Consider the following 22,905-nt stretch of genomic DNA (forward strand, 5'->3'; position numbering starts at 1 on the left):
TTGGGCTACTGTCTGGGTCCCCAATTTCCAAATTATTATTTGTCTCATCTCTGTCATGTGCACGGCCCTTCTCCACAGCCCAAACCCTGAACCATTTGGACGTGGGACATCACAGGGAGGAAAGGACCAGTTGCCTTTTTTTTTTTTAAATATATTTTATTGATATTTTACAGAGAGGAAGGAAGAGGGATAGAGAGCTAGAAACATCGGTGAGAGAGAAACATCGATCAGCTGCCTCCTGCACACCTCCCACTGGGGATGTGCCCGCAACCAATGTACATGCCCTTGACCGGAATCGAACCTGGGACCCTTCAGTCCGCAGGCCGACGCTCTATCCACCGAGCCAAACCGGTTTTGGCAGGACCAGTTGCCTTTTGATCAACCAAGGCACCCAAGACAGAGGGGCCTGTTCTTTTACTAGGTTGTTAGCGAGTAAATGGCAGCTGTGGCAAAGCATAAAGAGGGGAGGAGGAATCTGGAATTCACACAGAAGTTTCCAGATCCCAGAGGCTGTGCTTAGAGCTACTGGCTGGCCTGCCCTTCAGCTGCAGATGTCCCAAGGAGGTATCTTTCCCAGGATCTTCAAAAGCCCGCAACACATTCTTACAGTGAAGTGACAGAGAATTCAAAAGGTGAAAGATTAAGTTTCAAACCATAAACTTTCTGCCTGTGATTTGCCTGCAGTCCTTAACCCATTAAGCACCAAGCCTGTTTTGTTTTCCTTTCCATTTAGCTGGCGATATCCAATTTCACCGATATGCTGGCAGCACCAGTGTGACCTGTCGGGATGGAAAGCACAGTGTCAGTCACTGATGACTGACATGGTGCTGAATGTGTTAAAACCTCAGTGAGGAGTGGGGAGGGGAAGGGCAGCCTGCTCTCTCAGCCCCTCCCTGTCTCCTACCTGAATGGAGAGGCAGCTTGAGTTAGGGAAGCAGATGGATGGGGTGTCAGAGACAGAACCAGATATCCATTCATGGTTAGGCAACCGAGATAAGATCCCATCAAACACAGTGGGAATGATATTAATTTATGTATTTTTCAAGGGATAAAAAATTTCTATTTGTTGCCGAAACCGGTTTGGCTCAGTGGATAGAGCGTCGGCCTGCGGACTGAAGGGTCCCGGGTTCGATTCCGGTCAAGGGCATGTACCTTGGTTGCAGGCACATCCCCAGTGGGAGTGTGCAGGAGGCAGCTGATCGATGTTTCTCTCTCATCGATGTTTCTAGCTCTCTATCCCTCTCCCTTCCTCTCTGATAAAATATATTTTAAAAAAAATTTCTATTTGTTAGTTGTGGTCTTTGAAGTCTTTGTGTTCTGGGAATGCATTTTGAAATGAATATTTTGACTGTAGGAGTCCCTATCGCCTAGTTAATGGGAGATTGTTATTAATATAGAATGTTTCCTGTTTCCCTTACATTAGGGAAACAAACAATTTTAAAATAAAAAAATTGAAAACAGTTATAAGAATAATAAATATGATCATTTTACTTAATCCCATCACCATATTTTTTATTTTTCAGGAAAAAGGTATTCATCCGAGTTTTATAAATCTTTATTTACTTTAAAGATATGAGCTGTTTAGAAACCTTTAATTTAAAGTGAGAGGATTATGTTTAACCTAGACTATTTAATAAAAGCCTAATATGCAAATTGAACTAACAGCAGAACAAGCGGTCATTATGACGAGCGATGACCACCAGGGGCAGATGCTCAGTGTAGGAGCTGCCCCCTGGTGGTCAGTGTGCTCCCACAGGGGGAGCGCCGCTCTTCCAGAAGCCGGGCTCATGGCTGGCAAGCGCAGTAGCAGTGGTGGGAGACTCTCCCACCTCCACAGGGAGTCAGGCCATAAGGAGCAACGAGCTGGCAGGCAGTAAGGAGCGAGGGGTCCAAGGCTGTGAGAGGGCACAGGACAGGCTGAGGGACCCCCCTCCCCCGAGTGCACACATTTCAAGCACTGAGCCTCTAGCACAATTAACCTCTCCCTCTCCCCCTGCCAGCAGGCCAAATTCCTGCGGTCCTTCCTCCAACCAGCTGGACACAAGATAGGCTAGCCAGGTTAAGGGACCCCACCCATGCATGAATTCGTGCACCCAGCCTCTATTTATTTATTTATTTATTTATTTATTTATTTTAAATATATTTTTATTGATTTTTTACAGAGAGGAAGGGAGAAGGATAGAGAGTTAGAAACATCGATGGGAGAGAAACATCGATTAGCTGCCTCCTGCACACCTCCCACTGGGGATGTGCCCGCAACCAATGTACATGCCCTTGACCGGAATCGAACCTGGGACCCTTCAGTCCGCAGGCCGACGCTCTATCCACTGAGCCAAACCGGTTACGGCCCAGCCTCTATTTATTAATAACGAACTACAGTGTGCCTGATTACTATAATCGTGTTGCATTCATTTCCCTTATATGCCTTAGCAAAGGTGCACACTATTTCCCCTCCAAGGGCACAGTTTTTTCCTTTACAGGATTTCCAAATTTTAGAAACGGAATGTAAAGGCATCACTTAAATGGTTCACATAAAAGAGAGGCATCTTTACCTGAGATTCCCAGCAGGCCTGCTCTCAGGTCCTTGCACCACAGGTTTCTGGTACTGAAAAACTGTTCACATGCTGACTTAAGAGTCAGGGCTTCCATATGGGCCAGCTAACTCTGAGCACAGTTATTCTCAAACCTATTAAATGTACACAGTCCACGATTAGAGCTCTCACAACAGTAAAATTCTCTGTAGAAAAGGCTTTCTGATCCAAAGGTAGAGATGAAATAACTTTCCCAACCCTTTACCTTCATGCTGTGTCTCATTTAGACAGCATATGTATGGGTTTTATTTCCCTATCCATTCAGCTACCCTGTGTCTTCTGGTTGAGGCATTTAATCCATTTATATTTTAAGTGATTATTGAGAGGTAGGTAGCTTTTGACATTTTTAAATTAATACATTCATAGTAAGGGACTTCAGCTTCCCATTGACACCAATGGATATCTCTTCCAGACAGAAGTCAGTAAGGAAAAAGTGGTCTTAAATGACACATTAGACAAGATGGATTGGATATGTTTATACCAGAGATTTTCAACTGTAGTGTCACATAGGCAAAGTGGTGTGCTGCAAGAATTTTTAGAACAAGCAACTTCTGACTATCTTACTAGATAGTAGCACAGACTACATTATCCATAAAATGTCTAATAATATATATGATAACAGGCAACACAGTTAACAGCTGTGTGGTGTGCATGAATCAAAATCATACATTTGTTTTGGCAAATTGGCAAAATATATATGTCGGTTGACCACTGAATTTCAGTAGTTCGTTCATATGTGCCATGAGATAAACCATGTTGAAATCTCTGACTTAAGAGCTTTTAACCTCACAGCAGAAGGACAAAATTCTGGACAAAATGAAGACAAGTATACCCTCTAACCCAAGGGACAATGCATGCTTAATCTATTTTCCTAATGACAGTGTAAAAAAAAATCTTATGTATATTTTATATCAATATACCTCCTCCATATTCCCCAATATAGTACCAAAAAATGGAACTAATGTCTAGCTTAGCTGTGGGCAAACTACGGCCCACGGGCCGGATCCGGCCCGCGGAGCCAAAAGAGCGGAGGGTTCTCTTGCTCTCCCCTCCGCTCCTTTACTCTGAATTTATATTAGTTCACACAAACACTCCATCCATGCTTTTGTTCCGGCCCTCCGGTCCAGTTTAAGAACCCATTGTGGCCCTCGAGTCAAAACGTTTGCCCACCCCTGGTCTAGCTGATATCGAATTCCTATGAATGATCCGGTTCCAATAGTTTGTCCGGGACAGAACAAAACCATAAAGCCCCTGGTCCAGATAATGAGACCTAAAGACAAATTATCAGGAGATTCTTACACGTATGAATGCTCCATGGGGATGTCAGGAAGTAGAATAGTATCCAATATCTAGTTTCCTGCATCACTGTGCGATCCTTTGGGTTGGCCCCTGCAAAGTATCTGATATTTACCACCTTGTACAAATTTACAACAGTACGCTGGAGAAGGAAGGAATATGGGGCTTTCATTTCAACCTCTGCTTACCTGCTGTCCCTGGAACTTAGTGATAGCTTGGAAAACACTGAAAGAACAACGAACGCCTATAAACATACCTGTGATCATGCTGTCAATATACAAAACTTTTGATGCAAAATAATAATATTTTTCAACTGCAAATCTGCCATGGTCTCTGGGGTTCCTCTAGAAAGAATGACCAACATTCAGCTACATTCAGGTAATTGAGAATAAAATCGGTTTTACGCCAGTTAATTCTACCCCAAGAAAAAAGTTAATGAGAACACTGAGAACTTCTTAAGGATATCAATGGAAATCAGGACAAGAAAAATAATTCCAGTTATAAAGTACACAGAATCCAATTTATTATATTGAAAAAATTAATAATATTCAAAATTTAGAATCCGGCATAAAAATAGAATAGTGGGCTTCCTACTTCATGAAAGTTATATATATGCCAAATTCTGATGTCAGTTACAGCATTAGTAAAATTCCAAACTACTGAACGGAAGCTAGAGGGGCTTGAAGGGGTGATGTGGGGGAGGAAGACATTTGGATGCCATTGTTATAGCACAGAGAGGAAAAGAGAGGGGGCTATAGAAACATCAATGATGAGAGAGAATAACTGATTGGCTGGCTCCTGCATAACCCACAGCTGGAATTGAGTCCCCAACTGGTGCCCGTACCCTGACCAGGAATTGCACCCTGGCCTCCTGGTTCATATATCCAAGCTAAACCACTGAGGCAAGCCAGCCAGCGCTTTCTCACATTTTCTACAGTATAAGGCTTTCCTCCACTATAAAAGTCTGTGATATCCAGTAAATTTTGAGCTATAAGTACAGGATCTTGCACATGATCTACATTTGAAAGGTTTCTCCCTCAGTATGAAGTCTCTCATGTACAGTAATACATGAATGGCTTTTAAAGGCTTCACTACATTTTTCACATTCACAAGGCTTGTTCGCGGACAGAATTCTGTGTTCAGCAAGTTCTCACTGCTGGTCAAGGACTTATGAGGCTCCTCCTATCTGTAATACTTCTCTTAAGTATGAACTCTGCTGTACAATAAGGCAGGAACACTGATTAAAGACTGTTACATTTTTATATTTATAAGGCTCCTCTCCAGTATGACCTCTCTGCTGTGCTGTAAGGTTTGAAAAGCTGCCAATGGATGTGCCACATTCTCTTCATTCATGTGGCTTCTCTCCAGGATGAACTTTCTTATGCTTAGTAAGTTGTGAGGACCATCTAAAGATTTTGCCACATTCTCTACATTTATAAGGCTTCTCTCCAGTATGGACTCTCTGATGTAGATTATGGGACGAGGAACTTCTAAAGGCTTTGCCACATTCTCTACATTTATAAGGCTTCTCTCCAGTATGAACTCTCTGATGTATATTAAGTCTTTCGGACTCATTGAAGGTTTTGCCACATTCTCTACATTTATAAGGCTTCTCTCCATTATGAATTCTCTGATGATAAGTAAGGTGTGAGGACCGGATAAAGGCTTTGCCACATTCTCTACATTTATAAGCCTTATCTCCAGTATGAATTTTATGATGGCGATTAAGTTTTGAGGACTCACTGAAGGCTTTGCCACATTCTCTACATTTATAAGGCTTCTCTCCAGTATGAACTCTCTGATGTATATAAAGGGAGTACGAACATCTAAAAGCTTTGCCACATTCTCTACATTTATAAGGCTTCTCTCCACTATGAACTCTCTGATGACGATTAAGGGAGAAGGACTGGCTAAAGACTTTGCTACATTCTCTACACTTATAAGGCTTCTCTCCAGTGTGAACTCTGTGATGTCGATTAAGTTTTGCAGAATTACTGAACGCTTTGCCACATTCTCTACATTTATAAGGCTTTTCTCCAGTATGAATACTCTGATGATTTTGAAGGTTGGAGGAATCGATAAAGGCTTTGCCACATTCTATACATTTATAAGGCTTCTGTCCAGTATGAACTCTTTGATGGATAGTAAGGTTTGAGGGCCAGCTAAAGACTTTGCCACATTCTCTACATTTATAAGGCTTCTCTCCAGTATGAACTCTCTGATGCTTAGTAAGGTCTGAGGAGTTGCGACAGGCTTTGCCGCAATCTCTACATTTATAAGGCTTCTCTCGTGTGTGAACTCTCTGATGATAAGTAAAGTGTGAGAACTGTCTAAAAGCTTTGCCACATTCATTACATTCATAAGGTTTCTCTCCAGTGTGAATTCTCAGATGAATACTAAGGGTTGAGCGCCGGGTAAAGGCTTTGCCACATTCTCTACATTTATAAGGCTTCTCTCCAGTATGAATGATCTGATGCATAGTAAGGTATGAGGAATGTCTAAAGGATTTGCCACATTCTCTACATTTATAAGGCTTCTCTCCAGTATGAATTGTCTGATGAATACTAAGGGTTGAGGGCCGGCTAAAGGCTTTGTCACATTCTGAACATTTATAATACTTTTCTCCCGTATGATTTCTATGATGTTGAGTGTGTCTTGAGGACTGACTAAAGGCTTTTCCATATTCTCCAAGTTTGTAAAATTTCGCAATAGTATGAATTCTTCCCTTATGTACAATAAGAGATGATTGGCATTTAAAGGCTTTTCCACATGCTCTACATTTGTAAGGCTTCTCTCCAGGATGAATTCTCTGATTTACAGTGCAACCTGAAGGCCAAATAGATGTTTTACCAGAATCTATACATGTATAAGGTTTTTCTCTATTACTAATTTTTTTCTGTCTATTTCGATTGAATATGTGACTGAAGATCCTCCCACACGGATTCCATTTGTAAGCCTCCTCCCCAGTATGCATAGTCTCTTGTTCATTGCAATTTGAAGACTGCTGAAAAGACTGGACACATTTACTTCCTTTGTGTGTCTTCTCCACAATAGGAATAACCTGATGTATGTTGTGATTGGATATTTGGTCAATGACTTTTCCACTTTTATAATGGTCCTCTGCAAGCTCACTTGTCCCTTGATTAAGATGTGACTCTTGCTTAAAGTTTTTCCAATGTTCAATGCATTGATAACTGCTCTCTCCATTATGTGTACTCTGGTGATAATGAGAGATAGAAAGACATTTAGTGACAGTTATAATTTCATTAAACATGTACATTTGTTCCATAATAACCTTTTGTGATACTCATTAAACCAAGATGGTGGTATAAAAAAAGCTTTCCTAATTTATTAAAATTAAGGACAAAAAATAAATATAAAACATTAATTGTCAGAGGAAGAATGAATTAATCCTTGTTTAAAAGATTACGAAATTTCCCTAGCTGGTTTAGCTCAGTGGATAAAGTGTCAGCTCGTGGACCGAAGAGTCCTGGGTTCGATTCCAGTCTAGGGTACAAGCTAGGGTTGTGGGCTCGATTCCCAGTAGGGGTTGTGCAGGAGGCACCCAATCAATGATTCTCTCTCATTATTGATGTTTCTCTCTCTCTCTCTCTGCCCCTTCCTCTCTGAAATCAATAAAAGCATATTTTTTAAAAATAATAATAAAAATAAATAAAACATTATCAAATTGTCCTGCCAGCATGGCTCAGTGGTTGAGATTTGACATAGAACAAGAAGATCACGGTTTGATTCCCAGTAAGGGCACATGGCCTGGCTGTGGGATCAGTTCCCAGTGGGAGGCATGCAGAAGGCAGCCAATGAATGAGTCTCATCACTGATGTTTTCCTCTCCCTCTTCCTTTCCCTTACTGTCTGAAATCAATTAAAATATATTTTTAATAAAAAAATCATAAAAGATTGCCAAATTGAGCACATTTTAATTTTATAGGTACATTATAAATCTATATATTTTAGAAATGATTGACTAAGTTTAATCCCAACCTACATTTTATTCAATTCAAATGACTATTTAATGAATTCCTAGTTTTTCCAGGTTCCCTTTCCAAGAATGCATAACAATAAAAACTTGTTTTCAAACTTCATGTGCACAAACACACTGATCTGCCAATGTACCTGACTTTAAACTGGGAGGTTTCCCAAATGCATAATACACTTGACCTCTTTAGGTATAAAGAAATTTATTATGATAACTGTCCCTGATGAGTTCCGTTTATATTAATATCCTCCCTTCTCATCATACTCTTCCTCAAATACTGAGACTTTCATTAAGTGTACATTATCAACGTGACACCTTTTATATCTTACCAGTATCATTTCAGAGAATAGATCTTGTATTCCGGACTTTGGCATAAAGACCTGGTTATCTTTAGGTGGCATAGCTGAAAGAAAACAAATTTTCAGGTTTGACAATGACGTGAGTGCACTTTGAACTCACCAGCAACAATTGACCAAATGACATTTTGGAGTACTCCACGAGCCAGTGTAGAATTCAACGAGAGCTCAAGATAAGTACAATGAGGAAAATTCACATCGAAGGGGGAGAAAGAGTTGCTTACATTTGCCAATGATACCTGCTCCAACCCCCTGGCACACAATGGCAATATTATGAAAACACTCCCAATTCCCAGTTTCTTCTCTGGAGAGAGAGAGATGAGGAAAGTGCATTTGTGCATCTTCTCTTGGTGGTGTTCTATTAAAGAAACACGATCCCTTTGGTTTCTCTTGTGGAACTTTAGAAAGTAAAAGGAATCATCTGAGTGGTGTGGCTCAGTGGTTAAGAGCCTATCTATGACCCAGGAGGTCACAGTTTGATTCCCGGACAGGGCACATGCCTGTGTTGCGGGCTCACTCCCCATTGTGGGGGAGCCAATCAATGATTCTCTCTCATCCTGGATGTTTCTATCTCTCTCCCCATCTCCTTCTCTGAAATAAATGTACTTTAAAAAATTAAAAATATATAAAAGGAATAAAATCTTAAATCTCTGCTGGCACACATTAAAGATAATGTGATATTAAAAAAAAAGATAATGAGCTCTAACTGGTTTGGCTCAGTGGATAGAGCGTCGGCCTGAGAACTCAAGGGTCCCGGGTTCGATTCCGGTCAAGGTCATGTACCTTGGTTGCCGGCACATCCCCGGTAGGGGGTGTGCAGGAGGAAGCTGATCGATATTTCTCTCTCATCAATGTTTCTAACTCTCTATCCCTCTCCCTTCCTCTCTGTAAAAAATCAATGAAATATATTTTTTTTAAAAAAAAGATAATGTGATATCAACTTATGTGGGTATATGGGTAAAAATGACAATCTGCAAAGTTTTTATATGCAGTTGACACTATGAGTTTAACATACATTCTTATAACCTTAAGATTTTAAGTAGTTCCCATGGTCATAAATAAAAAAGAAAATAAATAAAACGATCTCTCCTAATAGGTGACAGAATTCTGTATTGCAAATCACGAAGTCCACATTTCTACAAATATAGATATAGATATATAATTAATTTCTCAAAACATGCTATGTAAAACCACCCAACGAAGTTAGCTGGGCTCCTGTAAGGTAACAAATAAATTATAAAAAATAAATTATGTATTTACATGAATAACCGCATAATTGAAAATGAAATAGTAACAGTTTACTTCCTAAGAAGGTACATGACTTCTTTGCTGTGAAGCAGAAAATATTGATGGCTGCCCCCTGCAGTGTGTCTCAATGGTTAGAGCCTGGGGCCACCCAGCAAATGGTTGCAGGTTCGATCTAAACCCCATTTGGGACATGTGAGGAAGACAAACAAACAACGTGTCTCTCACATCGATATTTCTCTCTCTCTTTCAATCTCCCCTCCCTGTTTTCCACTCTCTAAAACTCAATGGGAAAAATATCTTCAGGTGAGAAGTAGCAAAAGAAAACACAAACACGCACACACACGCACACGCACGCACACACACACACTGCTGGCTATAACTAAAGACGGAATCAATAAGTTGGAAAACACATTCCACGATCCTACTGTGAAATGCTACCAGTATCAGCTGTCATTAGTAGCCAAAGTGACCTAAACATTCAAAGCAATCCCTATCAAAGTCCTAGTGACACTTTTGGTGGAAATAGAAAAGCTCTTTCTAAAATTAATGTATCACAGGACTCCATGTAACCAAGTCAATCATGAAAAGAATGTATGAAATTAAAGCCTTCAGGCTTCCTGATTTTAAAACATACTTCATATCAAAAAACAGCCCTAGCCAGTAATGCAGCCCTAGCCAGTTTTGCTGAGTGGACAGAACACCAGCCTGTGAACTGAAGGGTCCCGGGTTCAATTACGATCAAGGGCACATGCCAGGGTTGCCAGTTTGATCCCCAGTAGGGCATGTGTAGGAGGCAGCCTACCAATGACTCTTTCTCATCATTGATGTTTCTTATTATTTTTCCCTATTCCTTCCTCTCTGAGATCGATAAAAAATTTAAAAATAATAAACAAACAAAAAAAACCACACCGGTAATACAGACATTAAGGCAAAGGGTAATAATAAAGCAAGGTAGAATAAAAGGCCTATATAGAAATTCTCCTGGATGGGGTCTAAAAATCTTCACCAAGGCCGAAACCGGTTTGGCTCAGTGGATAGAGCGTCGGCCTGCGGACTGAAGGGACCCGGGTTCGATTCCGGTCAAGGGCATGTACCTTGGTTGCGGGCACATCCCCAGTGGGAGGTGTGCAGGAGGCAGCTGATCGATGTTTCTCTCTCATCGATTTTCTAGCTCTCTATCCCTCTCCCTTCCTCTCTGTAAAATATCAATAAAATATATTTTTAAAAAAAATAAATAAAAATCTTCACCAAGGGTGCCTACACCACAGATAAGAAAAGGACATGCTCGCCTTGTCCCAGTAGCTCAGTCATTTAGAGTGTGGTCCTGATACCAAAACATTACAGCGTTAATCTTTGCTCAGGGCACATTAAAAAGTCACCAATGAATGCATCACTAAGTGGGGAAATGAATGTACCTCCCCACGCCCCCTCTGTTGCTCTCTTCCTCTAAAATCAATAAAAATAAAAGTATAACGTAGTGCTGGCTGACATTAAATAATAACTCAACAAATGAACTACACATGCAAGGACCTTAAATTGCAATGCTAACAGTATAAGCTGTCACGAGTACCCAAGGTTGACACAAACATTCAAAGCCGTCACTATCCACTTCCCAATGACACTTTTCACAAAATTAGCAAACGTCATCCTAAATGTGATATGACATGACACGGGACATCAGGAACCAAAACCACCATGGGAGAGACAGTACAAGCTTAAAGGCATCATACTTCGTGATTTAAAAAAATATTTCAAAACTGGTGTTATCCAAAAGTATAATCTTCACATTAAGACAGAGGTAAATAAAGGAGCACGGTAGGTGCTGGCCAGTGTGGCTCAGGGTTAGAGCATCATCCTGTGCACTTAAGGGTGGCGGGTTGAATTCCCCTTAAAGGGCACATAGCTCAGTTGCAAATTCCCACCCCACCTGGGAATAGAAGGGGGCCAGTCGATGTGTCTCTCTCACATCGATGTTTCCCTCTCTCTCCCCATTCCTTGCTCCCACCCTTCCACTCTCTCTGAAAGCAATGGAAAAAATGTCCTCATGTGAGGATTAACAACAACTACAAAAAAGAAGCACTGTAGACTAAAGAGGCTGCTTACAACTTCTCCCGCATGAGGTAAAATAATCTCCTACGAGGGTGCCTATACCACGAAAGTAATAAAAGATAGTCTCACATATACGAACAGTGTTGAGATACTCCGATGTCTATGTGTAAAGGAATGAGTTGGACTGTTATTAAACACCATATACAAATATTAAACCAAAATGGATAAAAGATTGAAACATAAGGCTAATAACTCCATCTATTAAAAGTTATGATGCCAAAACCGTTTTGGCTCAGTGGATAGAGCGTCAGCCTGTGGACTGAAAGGTCCCAGGTTCGATTCCGGTCAAGGGCACGTAATTGGTTGCGGGCACATCCCCAGTAGGAGGTGTGCAGGAGGCAGCTGATCGATGTTTCTCTTTCATCGATGTTTCTAACTCTCTATCCCTCTTCCTTCCTCTCTGTAAAAAATCAATAAAATATATTAAAAAAAATAAAAAAGTTATGAAAAACTTTTTGTTTTTCTTTTAAATACATTTTTATTGCTTCCAGAGAGGAAGGGAGAGCGAGAGAGAGACCGAAACATTAAGAGAGATTCATTGATTTGCTGTCTCCTGCATGGCCCCTACTGGAGATCGAGCCTGCAACCTGGTCATTTGCCCTTGATCGGAATCGAACATGGGACCATTCAGTCCACAGGTTCACCCTCTGTCCACTGAGCCAATCCGGCTAGGGCACATTGAAAAGTTTCTTTTTTTTTTAAAATATATTTTTTATTGATTTTTTACAGAGAGGAAGGGAGAGGGATAAAGAGTTGGAAACATCGATGAGAGAGAAACATTGACCAGCTGCCTCCTGCACACCTCCCACTGGGGATATGCCTGCAACCAAGGTACATACCCTTGACCGGAATCGAACCTGGGACCTCTCAGTCTGCAGGCTGACGCTCCATCCACTGAGCCAAACCAGTCAGGGCTGAAAAGTTTCTATGACATTTGATTTTTTATTATAGCACTAAGATGAAAGGTAAACAAAATAGTCAAAAGGCATTACACCCCATATAAATATAACTTCACATTAAAGCAAATTGTCAGTGCGTTCAAAACACAAGTTGTGAAATGAGAAAACATTTCTGCAAAGCATATTGTCTGATAATAAGTTAATATCCAGAATATATAATGACCTTTTAAAAATCAACATGAAAAAAGAAGGAACACAACTTTAAAAATGTCCAAAGCTATTTGGTTAACTACTCTATAAGATAGAAGGCAAGAATATACAATAGGGCCCTAACCGGTTTGGCTCAGTGGATAGAGGGTCAGCCTGCAGACTGAAGGGTCCCAGGTTCGATTCTGGTCAATGGCATGTACCTTGGTTGCGGGCACATCCCCAGTAGGAGGTGTGCAGGAGGCAGCTGATCGATGTTTCTCTCTCATCGATGTTTCTAGCTCTCTATCCCTCTCCCTTCCTCTCTGTAAAATATCAATAAAATATATTTAAAAAAAAAAAAAAAAGAAAAGAAAATGTCTGTCAACAAGTGAACGGATAGCCCTAACTGGTTTGGCTCAGTGGATAGAGTGTTGGCCTGCGGACTGAAGGGTCCCAGGTTCGATTCCAGTCAAGGGCATGTACTTGGTTGCGGGCACATCCCCAGTAGGAGGTGTGCAGGAGGCAGCTGATCAATGTTTCTCTCCCATCGATGTTTCAAACTCTCTATCCCTCTCCCTTACTCTCTGTAAAATATCAGTAAAATATACTAAAAAAGACACAAAAGTGAATGGATAAATAAACTGAAGTACATACAATGAAGTCTTCTTCACTACTATAAAGAAATAATAGCCCTAACCGGTTTGGCTCAGTGGATAGAGTGTCAGCCTGCAGACTCAAGGGTCCCAGGTTCGATTCTGGTCAAGGGCATGGACCTTGGTTGCAGGCACATCCCCAGTAGGGGCTGTGCAGGAGGCAGCTGATTTATATTTCTCTCTCACTGATGTTTCAAACTCTATCCCTCTCTATAAAATACCAATAAAATATATTTTTTTAAAAAAAGAATTTACACATCAAGCCATGAAAAGACATGATAGAAGCCTAGATATATAGAACTAAGTGAAAGAATCCAATCGCCTGCAGAGGTAGCCCCATTGCTTAGAGGATCATACTGATATAACAAAGTTGTAGGTTTGATCTCTGGTGAGGGCACATACAAAAAAAATAAACTAATGCCCAGCTGAAGTTTCTCTCTCTCTCTAATTCTCCCTTCTTCCCTGAATTCAATAAAATCTTAAAAAATACAAAAATAAAAGAAAATGGGGTGTGAATTTTGATAGAGGCTTTCCCATTTCCAATCCAGGTTGTCCTCTGGCCAGAAGACATGGTAGAATGTTAGAATATTCTAGAAAATAATTTTGTAAAATATTATTTTCTGATAGTATCTTAATTACTGTAGACAACATGTAAAGTGTGCAAACACTGATTTCCTAATTCATATAAATCACAAAGCTTTTCTTTTCTAACCCAAGGAACCCCAATTTGTTCCACTTTTTAAAAATATATTTTTTTACTGCTTTCAGAAAAGAAAGGGAGAGAGAGATAGAAACATCAATGATGAGAGAGAATCATTGATTGGTTGCCTACTGCACACACCCTACTGGGGAGGGAACCAGCAACATGGACATTGGCCCTTGACGGGAATCGAACCTGGGACCTTTCACTCTGCAAGCCAGCACTCGAGCCACTGAGCCCAACCAGCTAGGACCCAATTTGTTCTTAAGAGCAAGAATCTAACACAGAAAGCAGAAGCCCCCTAGAGATGTTAAAATAATAAAGCAAAAAAACCCTGGAGATGGAGTAGGAACTTGGGAAGGAAGTCATCCTCACCCACGGAGGCCAGGTTGCTGTAGTTCTCCAACATCACATCCAGGTACAAGTTCCGCTGAGCTGGGTCCAGGCATTCCCACTCCTCCTGAGAGAAGTCTATGACCACATCCCTGAATGTCAACAGTCCCTAAAAGAAAAGACACATTTACCAAGAGGTCACCGGCATAGTTCATAATGTCACCCAACATGAAATCAGTGTTAGGAGGAGGTTTTGACCTAGCGAGTATCCTGAATTATACAGTAAGATCACTTTGCCCCAATAAGATTCTCTGATGTGTTTTCTAACACTGACACATGAGGATGACACATGTCCACAAATCCACAGTACAGAGATTACTTTACAGGAAAATAAACTTTAAAATTAAAGCGTGGACACAGGCATATGGATGTCTGTGGGCTATATTTGCATCATTCAGGGTCAATGGTATATACTTCTCAGCGGGAAATGTCATGCTGGTTGGAAGTATACGGACTTCTTCTCAAGTGTAAAGCAGACCACAAGGAAATAAATTTCTTTTTTTTTTTTTTAAATATATTTTATTGATTTTTTACAGAGAGGAAGGAAGAGTGATAGATAGTCAGAAACATCGATGAGAGAGAAACATCGACCAGCTGCCTCCTGCACACCTCCCACTGGGGATGTGACCGCAACCAAGTTACATGCCCTTGACCGGAATCGAACCCGGGACCTTTCAGTCCGCAGGCTGATGCTCTATCCACTGAGCCAAACCGGTTTTGGCAGGAAATAAATTTCTACAAAAATACAGATACTGATCTGAGTTCTGAGATGTGGCTTGTGTTTCCACATGTGTAACAAGCTCACTTTTTACTTGTGATGTCAATGTTTCCGATCAATGTTCCATATTCTGAGTACAGAGAAAGTGTAAACACAGAAAAAAATTCATACTGAACTTTCAACTAAAAGGGTTTGTTAATGGAATCCAGTTCTCATGGAATAGGACACACAGGAACCACAATCCTAGTTGGAAATTTACTATGAGTAATCTTAGAACAGGATTACTCTGCCTGGTCCAAAAGGTGTAGCTCAGTGTTGCCTGCTAGCCCAGGCACCAAGAGGTCACTGGCTCGATCCCCGGTCTGGACACGGGACCAGATTGCAGGCTCAATCGCCAGTGTGAGGTGTGCACAAGGCAGCCGGTCAATGATTCTCTCTCATCATTTATGCTTTTATCTCTCTCTACTTCTCTCTTCCTCTCTGAAATCTATAATAATATACTTGGAAAAAAAAATAACAAAGAAAAAATAGCTGAAATAATGTTAACAGTTTAGGCACAGAGACACATTTTACAACTATGAAATCAATATGGTTTAGTGATTGCGTAAATCTCATGAATCTATTTGTGTATGATCCCCTTTGTGTTTTATAAACACAATAAGGAGAGAAACATGAGGATATGAAAAAGGTAGACCTATTGTTTCCTTTGTGTGGTTGTAAATCCTCAAGTGGGGAGACTTTTTCCACTGACTTTTTGATAGTGGAATGAAAAGGAGAGAGAGTGCCAAAACCGGTTTGGCTCAGTGGATAGAGCGTCAGCCTGCGGACTCAAGGGTCCCAGGTTCGATTCCGGTCAAGGGCATGTACCTTGGTTGCAGGCACATCCCCAGTAGGGGGAGTGCAAGAGGCAGCTGATCGATGTTTCTCTCTCATCGATGTTTCTAACTCTCTATCACTCTTCCTTCCTCTCTGTAAAAAATCAATAAAATATATTAAAAAAAAAAAAAAGGAGAGAGAGAGATCGGTGTGAAAGACAGACAGAGAAACATGGATTGGCTGCCTACCGCAGGTACCCAGGAGGTACTTGCCCTGGACCAGGAATCAAACCTTCCACCACTGATCCACACCAGCCTGGGGGAACTAATTTTTCTTACTAGTACATTTGTTTCAAATTTTAATGGGTCATTAGTGGAGAGCTATGTTGTAGAAATTTAATGAAACTGAACATACATTAATATCATTCTTGAAAACTTTCTAGAAAATACAAAAAATGATAATGTAGGATATGTCTATGATGGGAGTACAGAATATAAGGAAAATGTAAAGAATCAAGGCCTGATTAGTTAAAGCTCCCAGGCAAAAGCCAATGGTCTGTAGGAAAGAAAAGTCAGTCCTTTATTTTCCAAAGGAAACCCAAACTAAGAAGAAGGACACTTCCAGATGTGAAGTGATGGTCTTTGCACAGCTTTCATTAAATCGCTACTACACCCTTGTTCCTGAGAAAGGGAGACTATGAACTCTACAGTGAGGGGAGCATCTCTGCCACGTGAACATCAGGTGGACTGAGACAATGGGCATCAGGTGACTGAGGCACACGGAAGGTCAGTCACCACAGCTGTGACATTACTGCCGAAAATACATTAATAAATAAATAAATTTGTGGAAATGATCACAAATAAGCATTAATTTTTGCAAGTGTCAATCCACCTGTACCTCTCATGTTCTGTAAGCTAATAGTACATTTACCTACCAAGTCATTCGTACTAATCTAATGAGCAAGTCTCTTCTACTTACCCTTCTTTTCAGAACATTCTGAGCTATTCTGAGCAGTAAGAAGTGCATCTTCTTACCCCTGATCTAGAGCTGATGCTGCAGCCACTTGAACCTAAAACCCACATTTGCCTTCTTCACTGATACCCGAGCCTCTGACCCCATCCCAGTAGGAATGTCAGACATGGCTGCCTTCCAAGTTTGATCTGTCACAAAAGGGATATTTTGAATAGTTAGAAGTCACTATTTAAAGGTAGGAATGCTTCCTGATCTGGGGAGGGTGACAAAATGAATGCAGACAAAGCTCTGGTACAAAGGAGGGAATAAGCCCTAACCGGTTTGGCTCAGTGGATAGAGCATCTGCCTGCGGACTGAAGGGTCCCGGGTTCAATTCCGGTCAAGGGCATGTACCTTGATTGCGGGCACATCCCCAGTAGGGGGTGTGCAGGAGGCAGCTGATCGATGTTTCTCTCCCATCGATGTTTCTAACTGTCTATCCCTCTTCCTCCTTCTCTGTTAAAAAAATCAATAAAATATATTTTTAAAAAAACAAAGGAGGGAATAATAGTCTGGCCAGTACGGCTAGAGGTAGAGGGCTGACCTATGAACCAGGAGGGCAGGCATAGATTCCTGGTCAGTGCTCCCTCCAGGTTTCAGACTCCATACCCAGTGCTGGGGGAGGTGCAGGAGGCAGATGATCGATAATTCTCTAACATAATTGATGTTTCTATCTCTCTCTCCCTCTCCTTTCCATTCTGAAATCAATAAAAATATATTTTAAAAAAGAGGGACAAAAAATAAGAAAAACACACAAAAAAAGAGAGAAATATAGAAACTGCTGACATTGGCTATGATGAATCAAGTAATGAAATAAGGAAAAAAAAATAAGCTACAGAGTCAAGAACATAAGAAATAGAGAAATAAATCACCAGATGTTAGAGGAAAAGCAATCATAGCCTCTGACCCAGGACACATCTTTTACCTGAGAAGCAGCCATGTGGTTCTGGTCCTGATGGGGTCTGGGATGTTTCCTCAGGTGACAGTATGTTGAGGAGTCACAGAATATGCCTTCAAAGAACTTAGCACAGACTGTTAATCAGTTAACCTCACACTCACAGTCAGAAGGACCTAGAAATGGGAAAAAGGCTAGCCCTCCTGTCCTTGGTCACAGGAGAGTCAGGAACAATGAGCTCCTACATGGAGACCACACTGGGAGGGGTTTTATTTCGTTTTTATGTGTCTCTCCTCCCAAAGACACCCACAAACTCCTACAGAAATGAGAATGTGAGCTGGTGTCCTGACCTCCCAAACCAAACTGAGCACCCCCTTACCTCCCCTGAACAAAGCTTGCTCCACATTCTAACAAAGGCATCCTGCAACCCTCCAGCTAATCCCTGTCCTCACCTTCCCATCACCCGGAGCCCCTCAGTAACTAATGATGCCCCACCCAGAGCAGCTGTCCACCTCCAAGGGGGGAAAGTGCCCCTGAGGGCATTTCTTAAAGCTCCTCAGGAGATCTGAGAAGACCCAGAGGATTTACCTCAGGATGTTTTTAAATAATAAATTAAGTGTCAGACATAGAAAAAGTAAATCCATGGAAGTAACACAGACACAAACACACCAACACAGCAACAAAGGTAAGGCTTCTAATATTCCTTGAAAAAGCATCAGATGGTGACAGGCACAGGTGACTTCCTCCTTACCATCCCAGAAAATGACAAGGGACCCATGACCAACAAACAATTCTCTCCCCTCTGAGTGAATAAGGGTTGCAACTGGAAGCAAATTATAAAATCCCCAAGCCTTATAAACGGGAGATTTATAATTCTCATTCAATCTGTATAACCAAGACAATTCAGCTGTTAAATATATAGGCACACCTAGGCGGCAAGACTCAGTGGTTGAGCTTGGACCTATGAACCAGGAGGTCATGGTGAGATTCCTAGTCAGGGCATATGGCCAGGTTGTAGGTTTGATCCCCAGAGAGGGAGGGGCAGGAAGAAGCTGATCAATGACTGTCCCCCCTCATTGATGTTTCTATCTCTCTCTCCCTCTCCTTGCTTCCCCAATATCAATAGTAATATCTTTAAGTATACATACATACACACACACACACACACACACACACACACACACACAGAAAACCTCAAGCCAATACATAACAACTATACCACCCACACCCCATCAGCTCACCTCTCATCCAGAGCAGGGTTCCCCTCCTCCCACTGCTATGTATTTCTGTCTATGGATCTGTCTCTGTCTCCCTGTTCCCTTTCTCTCCACTGCGGTCCTTTCCTGTGTCCCCCTCTCCCCTCCCTGCTCTTTCCCCCCTTTTCTCTCTGTCTGTCCCTACACCTGGACCATGAACCTCCTGAAACCCATGTCCCTTCAGGTGCTCTTTCTCCTGGTCTCTGATTGCTCCCATCTCTACACACGTCTGCGTCTTTCCCTCCCCACGCCCGTGGCCCCTCTGCTGCCTGTTACAGTCTGTCCTGCTCCCCACAGCTGGCTGACTCCGTGCTGCTCCCCCTCTGCCCCCTCATCCCTGAGCCCCCCTTTCTGTCCCTGCACTCGCTCCCCCAACTCTTCTCCTCTGGAACAGTGTCTCTGTCTGACCTGCCTCCTCCTGTGTGGCCCCCACTTCGCTCACCAGGACCCTCTCCCTCTCAGCTCCCCTTCCTCTCTCTGGGCTCCCCCTCCTCCCTATTTCCCCACTTCCTTCCTCCTCAGGCTCCTTTCCCGAGTTACCCCCTCACTCCTACCGTCACCGTCCAGTCCTCCCACACCCCCTATGGGCCCCTCTCTGTGGACCCCTCACTGCCCTTTCTCCCTCCCACGTGTCTGTCTCTCTCACTCCCTCTCCTGACCCCCCCAGCCCGGTTCCCCGCCCCCCGCAGTCACCGCTCCCACAAAGCCCCTCCCTGCGGGCAGGTCACCTCTTCTGGGGACACCGCGTTCTTCCCCCTGAGCCCCACCCCATGGAAACTGTGCTCCCCTGGCATTTAGACCCCTTATTAATGGGGGTGGGCCTAGGAAGGCGGGGTGCAGACCCCCAAGCCGGGGACGGGCTCTTTGGGCTGAAAGCGCCGGGCGGGGGGAGGGGCGCAAAGGGCGGGAACCCACTGACCCAGACTCTCAGCCCCGCGGGGAGGACCGGCGGCCCCGGGAATGGTTTTCAGCAGGAAAACCGCGCGGCAGGCGGTGGCCCACAGCCAAAGGCGGACAGACCGCGGGCCAGGGCCTCAGTTTCCGCCCAAAGGAACGCGGCGCCTCCACTGCGCAGCCGCCCGGGACGCGGACTCACCGCCGTGAGGGGCTCCGGGGCGGGGACCTCAACAAGGACTTCAGCGCCTGCAGCGCCCCTCAGCCTTCCCTGCTGGGAGGAGGACGGAGAGCAGCAGCTTTAAAGCACAAACACCTCCTCAGGGGGAACCGCCACCTTCCCCTCCACAGCCGCTTCCGGGTCTGCAAGGAACTGCGCATGCTCCTCCCTGCGGGATGGGCGGGGCCTGAGCTGAGCGACTCCGCGGTGGGGGCGGGGCCGAGCTGCAGGGACAGAGGGAGGGAGGGCGGGGCAGGAGTAAGGGGGCAGCCCTGGTTCCCTCACCTCCTCCCACAGGGACAGCCCTTCCTGGTGGAGTTCCCACGTCATTGTTGGGGGTTTGGCTGGTGACGCGGCTGCGAAAGGATTCACAAGGGAGAGAAGAGACAGGAGCAGAGAGAGGGCGTTTATTTTACTTCTTTAAAGGAGGAAAGGGCCAGGTGCCCTTTGATGGCACAGAGCTCCCTAGGTAGAGGGGCTGCTCTTTTATTATGGTGCTAGCGAGTCAATGGCAGCTGTGGCAAAGCATAAAGAGGGGAGGAGGAATCTGGAATTCACACAGAAGTTTCCAGATCCCAGAGGCTGTGCTTAGAGCTACTGGCTGGCCTGCCCTTCAGCTGCAGATGTCCCAGGAGGTGTCTTTCCCAGGATCCTCACAGGCCGGTAACACATTCTCACAGTGAAGTGACAGAGAATTCCAAAGGCGGGCAGATTGGGATTGAAACCAGAAACTTTCTGCCTCCAATTTGCCTGGAATCCTTAAACCCTCAGTGAGGAGGGGGGAGGGGAAGGGCAGCCTGCTCTCTCAGCCCCTCCCTGTCCCCCCATCTGAATGGAGAGGCAGCTTGAGTTAGGGAAGCAGGTGGATGGGGGTGTCAGAGACAGACCCAGATATACATTCATGGTTAGGCACCTGTTGAGATAAGGTCCATCCATCATGTGGGAAACAGATTTTAATTTATATATTTTTCAAGGGATAAAAATTTCCTGGTTGTAAGTTGTGGTCTTTGAAGTCTTTGAGTTCTGGGAACGGATTTTCAAATGAATATTTTGACTTCAGTAGTCCTAGTCCATATCACCTAGTTAATTGGATATTAATATTAATGTAAAATATTTCCTGTTAGTTTTCCTTATATCTGGGAAACAATACAATTTTAAAATCAATAATATTAAAACAGAGTTATAAGAATAACTGTTATCAGTTTACTTAGTTTATCACCATTTTTTATTTGGATGATTTTTTCAGTATTTTCATGAATATAGGTATTCATTCCCGTTTTATAACTGTTTATTTACTTTAAAGATATGACTTGTTTAGAAATCTGTAATTTAGAGTAAGTCAGAACAGAGGATTATATTTAAACTATATTAAGTATTAAATTGCTTTAGGCCAGTGGTCGGCAAACTCATTAGTCAACAGGGCCAAATATCAACAGTATAACGATTGAAATTTATTTTGAGAGGCAACATTTTTAAACTTAAACTTCTAACGCCACTTCTTCAAAATAGACTCGCCCAGGCCGTGGTATTTAGTGGAAGAGCCACACTCAAGGGGCCAAAGAGCCGCATGTGGCTCGCGAGCCGCAGTTTGCCGACCACGGCTTCAGGCCAATAAAATATCACCCCTTAGTATAGCCACCCGAAGCCAGAAAACACACCATATATAACAGATAAACACATAAAGATAATCCGTTCTACAAAGATGGTGACAAACTTACACACTAAAAATGGCAACAATTCTGAAGAAAGCAGATACAAATAAACTGAAAGACATTCCTTTTTTAAAAAAATAGATTTTTATTAATTTCAGAGAAGAAGGGAGAGGAAGAGAGAGAGAGATAGAAACATCAATGATAATAGAGAGTGCCGAAACAGGTTTGGGTCAGTGGATAGAGCGTCGGCCTGCAGACTGAAGGGTCCCGGGTTCAATTCGGGTCAAGGGCATGTACCTTGGTTGCGGGCACCTCCCCAGTGGGAGGTGTGCAGGAGGCAGCTGATCGATGTTCCTCTCTCATTGATGTTTCTGACTCTCTGTCCCTCTCCCTTCCTCTCTGTAAAAAAATCAATGAAATATATATTTAAAAAAAAAAAGAATATGTACAGGCAGGTTATTCTATCTCCTCCTTTAATAAGGACTCCACTGCTATCAGAATAGGACCCCACTCCTGTGATCTCATATAACCTTAATGACCTCCCTAAACCTCCCATCTGAAAATACATATTGGGGATTAGGGCTTCAATATATCCATGTGAGGGGACACAATTTAGTCCTTAAGAGCGCTTCAAGCTCATTATCTGCTTATAAAACCACCCAAAACAGATTCTCTTAATGCAATGATACTTCAGTATTTCTTATGGGTTGGCCAAGTGGTTCTTCTGTTTCATGTGCTATTGGGAAAAGTTTTTTCCCTAGATCAAAACATGATTTCCAGAAACAGAAAAAACAAAAACATGATTTCTCGTGCTTCCAGACTTCCATCCTATTTCCTTCGCTTGCAGCATCCACTAACAGTCTCCTTCCAGCTTCTTTCCACTAGTCAGTCCCAAGGCCATGTTACATGCATTAGGATTTTATTACTGAGCACCTCAATCTCAGGAACTCTTTGCTCTTACAACTAGTCTTTGTTGTGGAATAAAACACCCCAATGTTTAGTGGCTTAAATCA

The 22,905-nt window shown here is 42.7% G+C and overlaps 1 protein-coding gene across 4 annotated transcripts; it reads right to left on the reverse strand.

The window, feature by feature from the left end:
* Window positions 1-148: 148 nt before the first annotated feature.
* LOC308235430 (uncharacterized protein) lies at window positions 149-20,399 on the reverse strand. 4 transcript variants are annotated; one of them, XR_013959179.1, is made up of 7 exons: window positions 20,223-20,399; window positions 17,901-18,046; window positions 14,413-14,539; window positions 8,213-8,286; window positions 4,144-4,231; window positions 2,553-2,686; window positions 149-779 (listed from the first exon to the last, which is right to left on the reverse strand). XR_013959179.1 is itself a non-coding variant. In XM_080644220.1 (5 exons), exons 2-5 carry the CDS (start codon window positions 17,913-17,915, stop codon window positions 5,233-5,235), a joined length of 2,088 nt encoding a protein of 695 aa, XP_080500346.1. In that variant the 5' UTR covers window positions 17,916-17,996; window positions 20,223-20,385; the 3' UTR covers window positions 4,389-5,232. The 4 variants fall into 4 exon arrangements, 3 of the variants coding, with proteins under 3 accessions (XP_080500347.1, XP_080500346.1, XP_080500345.1); XM_080644220.1 differs by lacking the exons at window positions 149-779; window positions 2,553-2,686; window positions 4,144-4,231 and adding an exon at window positions 4,389-7,104 and having other exon boundaries at window positions 17,901-17,996; window positions 20,223-20,385; XM_080644219.1 differs by lacking the exons at window positions 149-779; window positions 2,553-2,686; window positions 4,144-4,231 and adding an exon at window positions 4,389-7,104 and having other exon boundaries at window positions 20,223-20,385.
* Window positions 20,400-22,905: the final 2,506 nt, after the last annotated feature.

The sequence above is a fragment of the Plecotus auritus genome (assembly GCF_963455305.1).
Source record: "Plecotus auritus genome assembly, chromosome: 10".
Classification (NCBI taxonomy): domain Eukaryota; kingdom Metazoa; phylum Chordata; class Mammalia; order Chiroptera; family Vespertilionidae; genus Plecotus; species Plecotus auritus.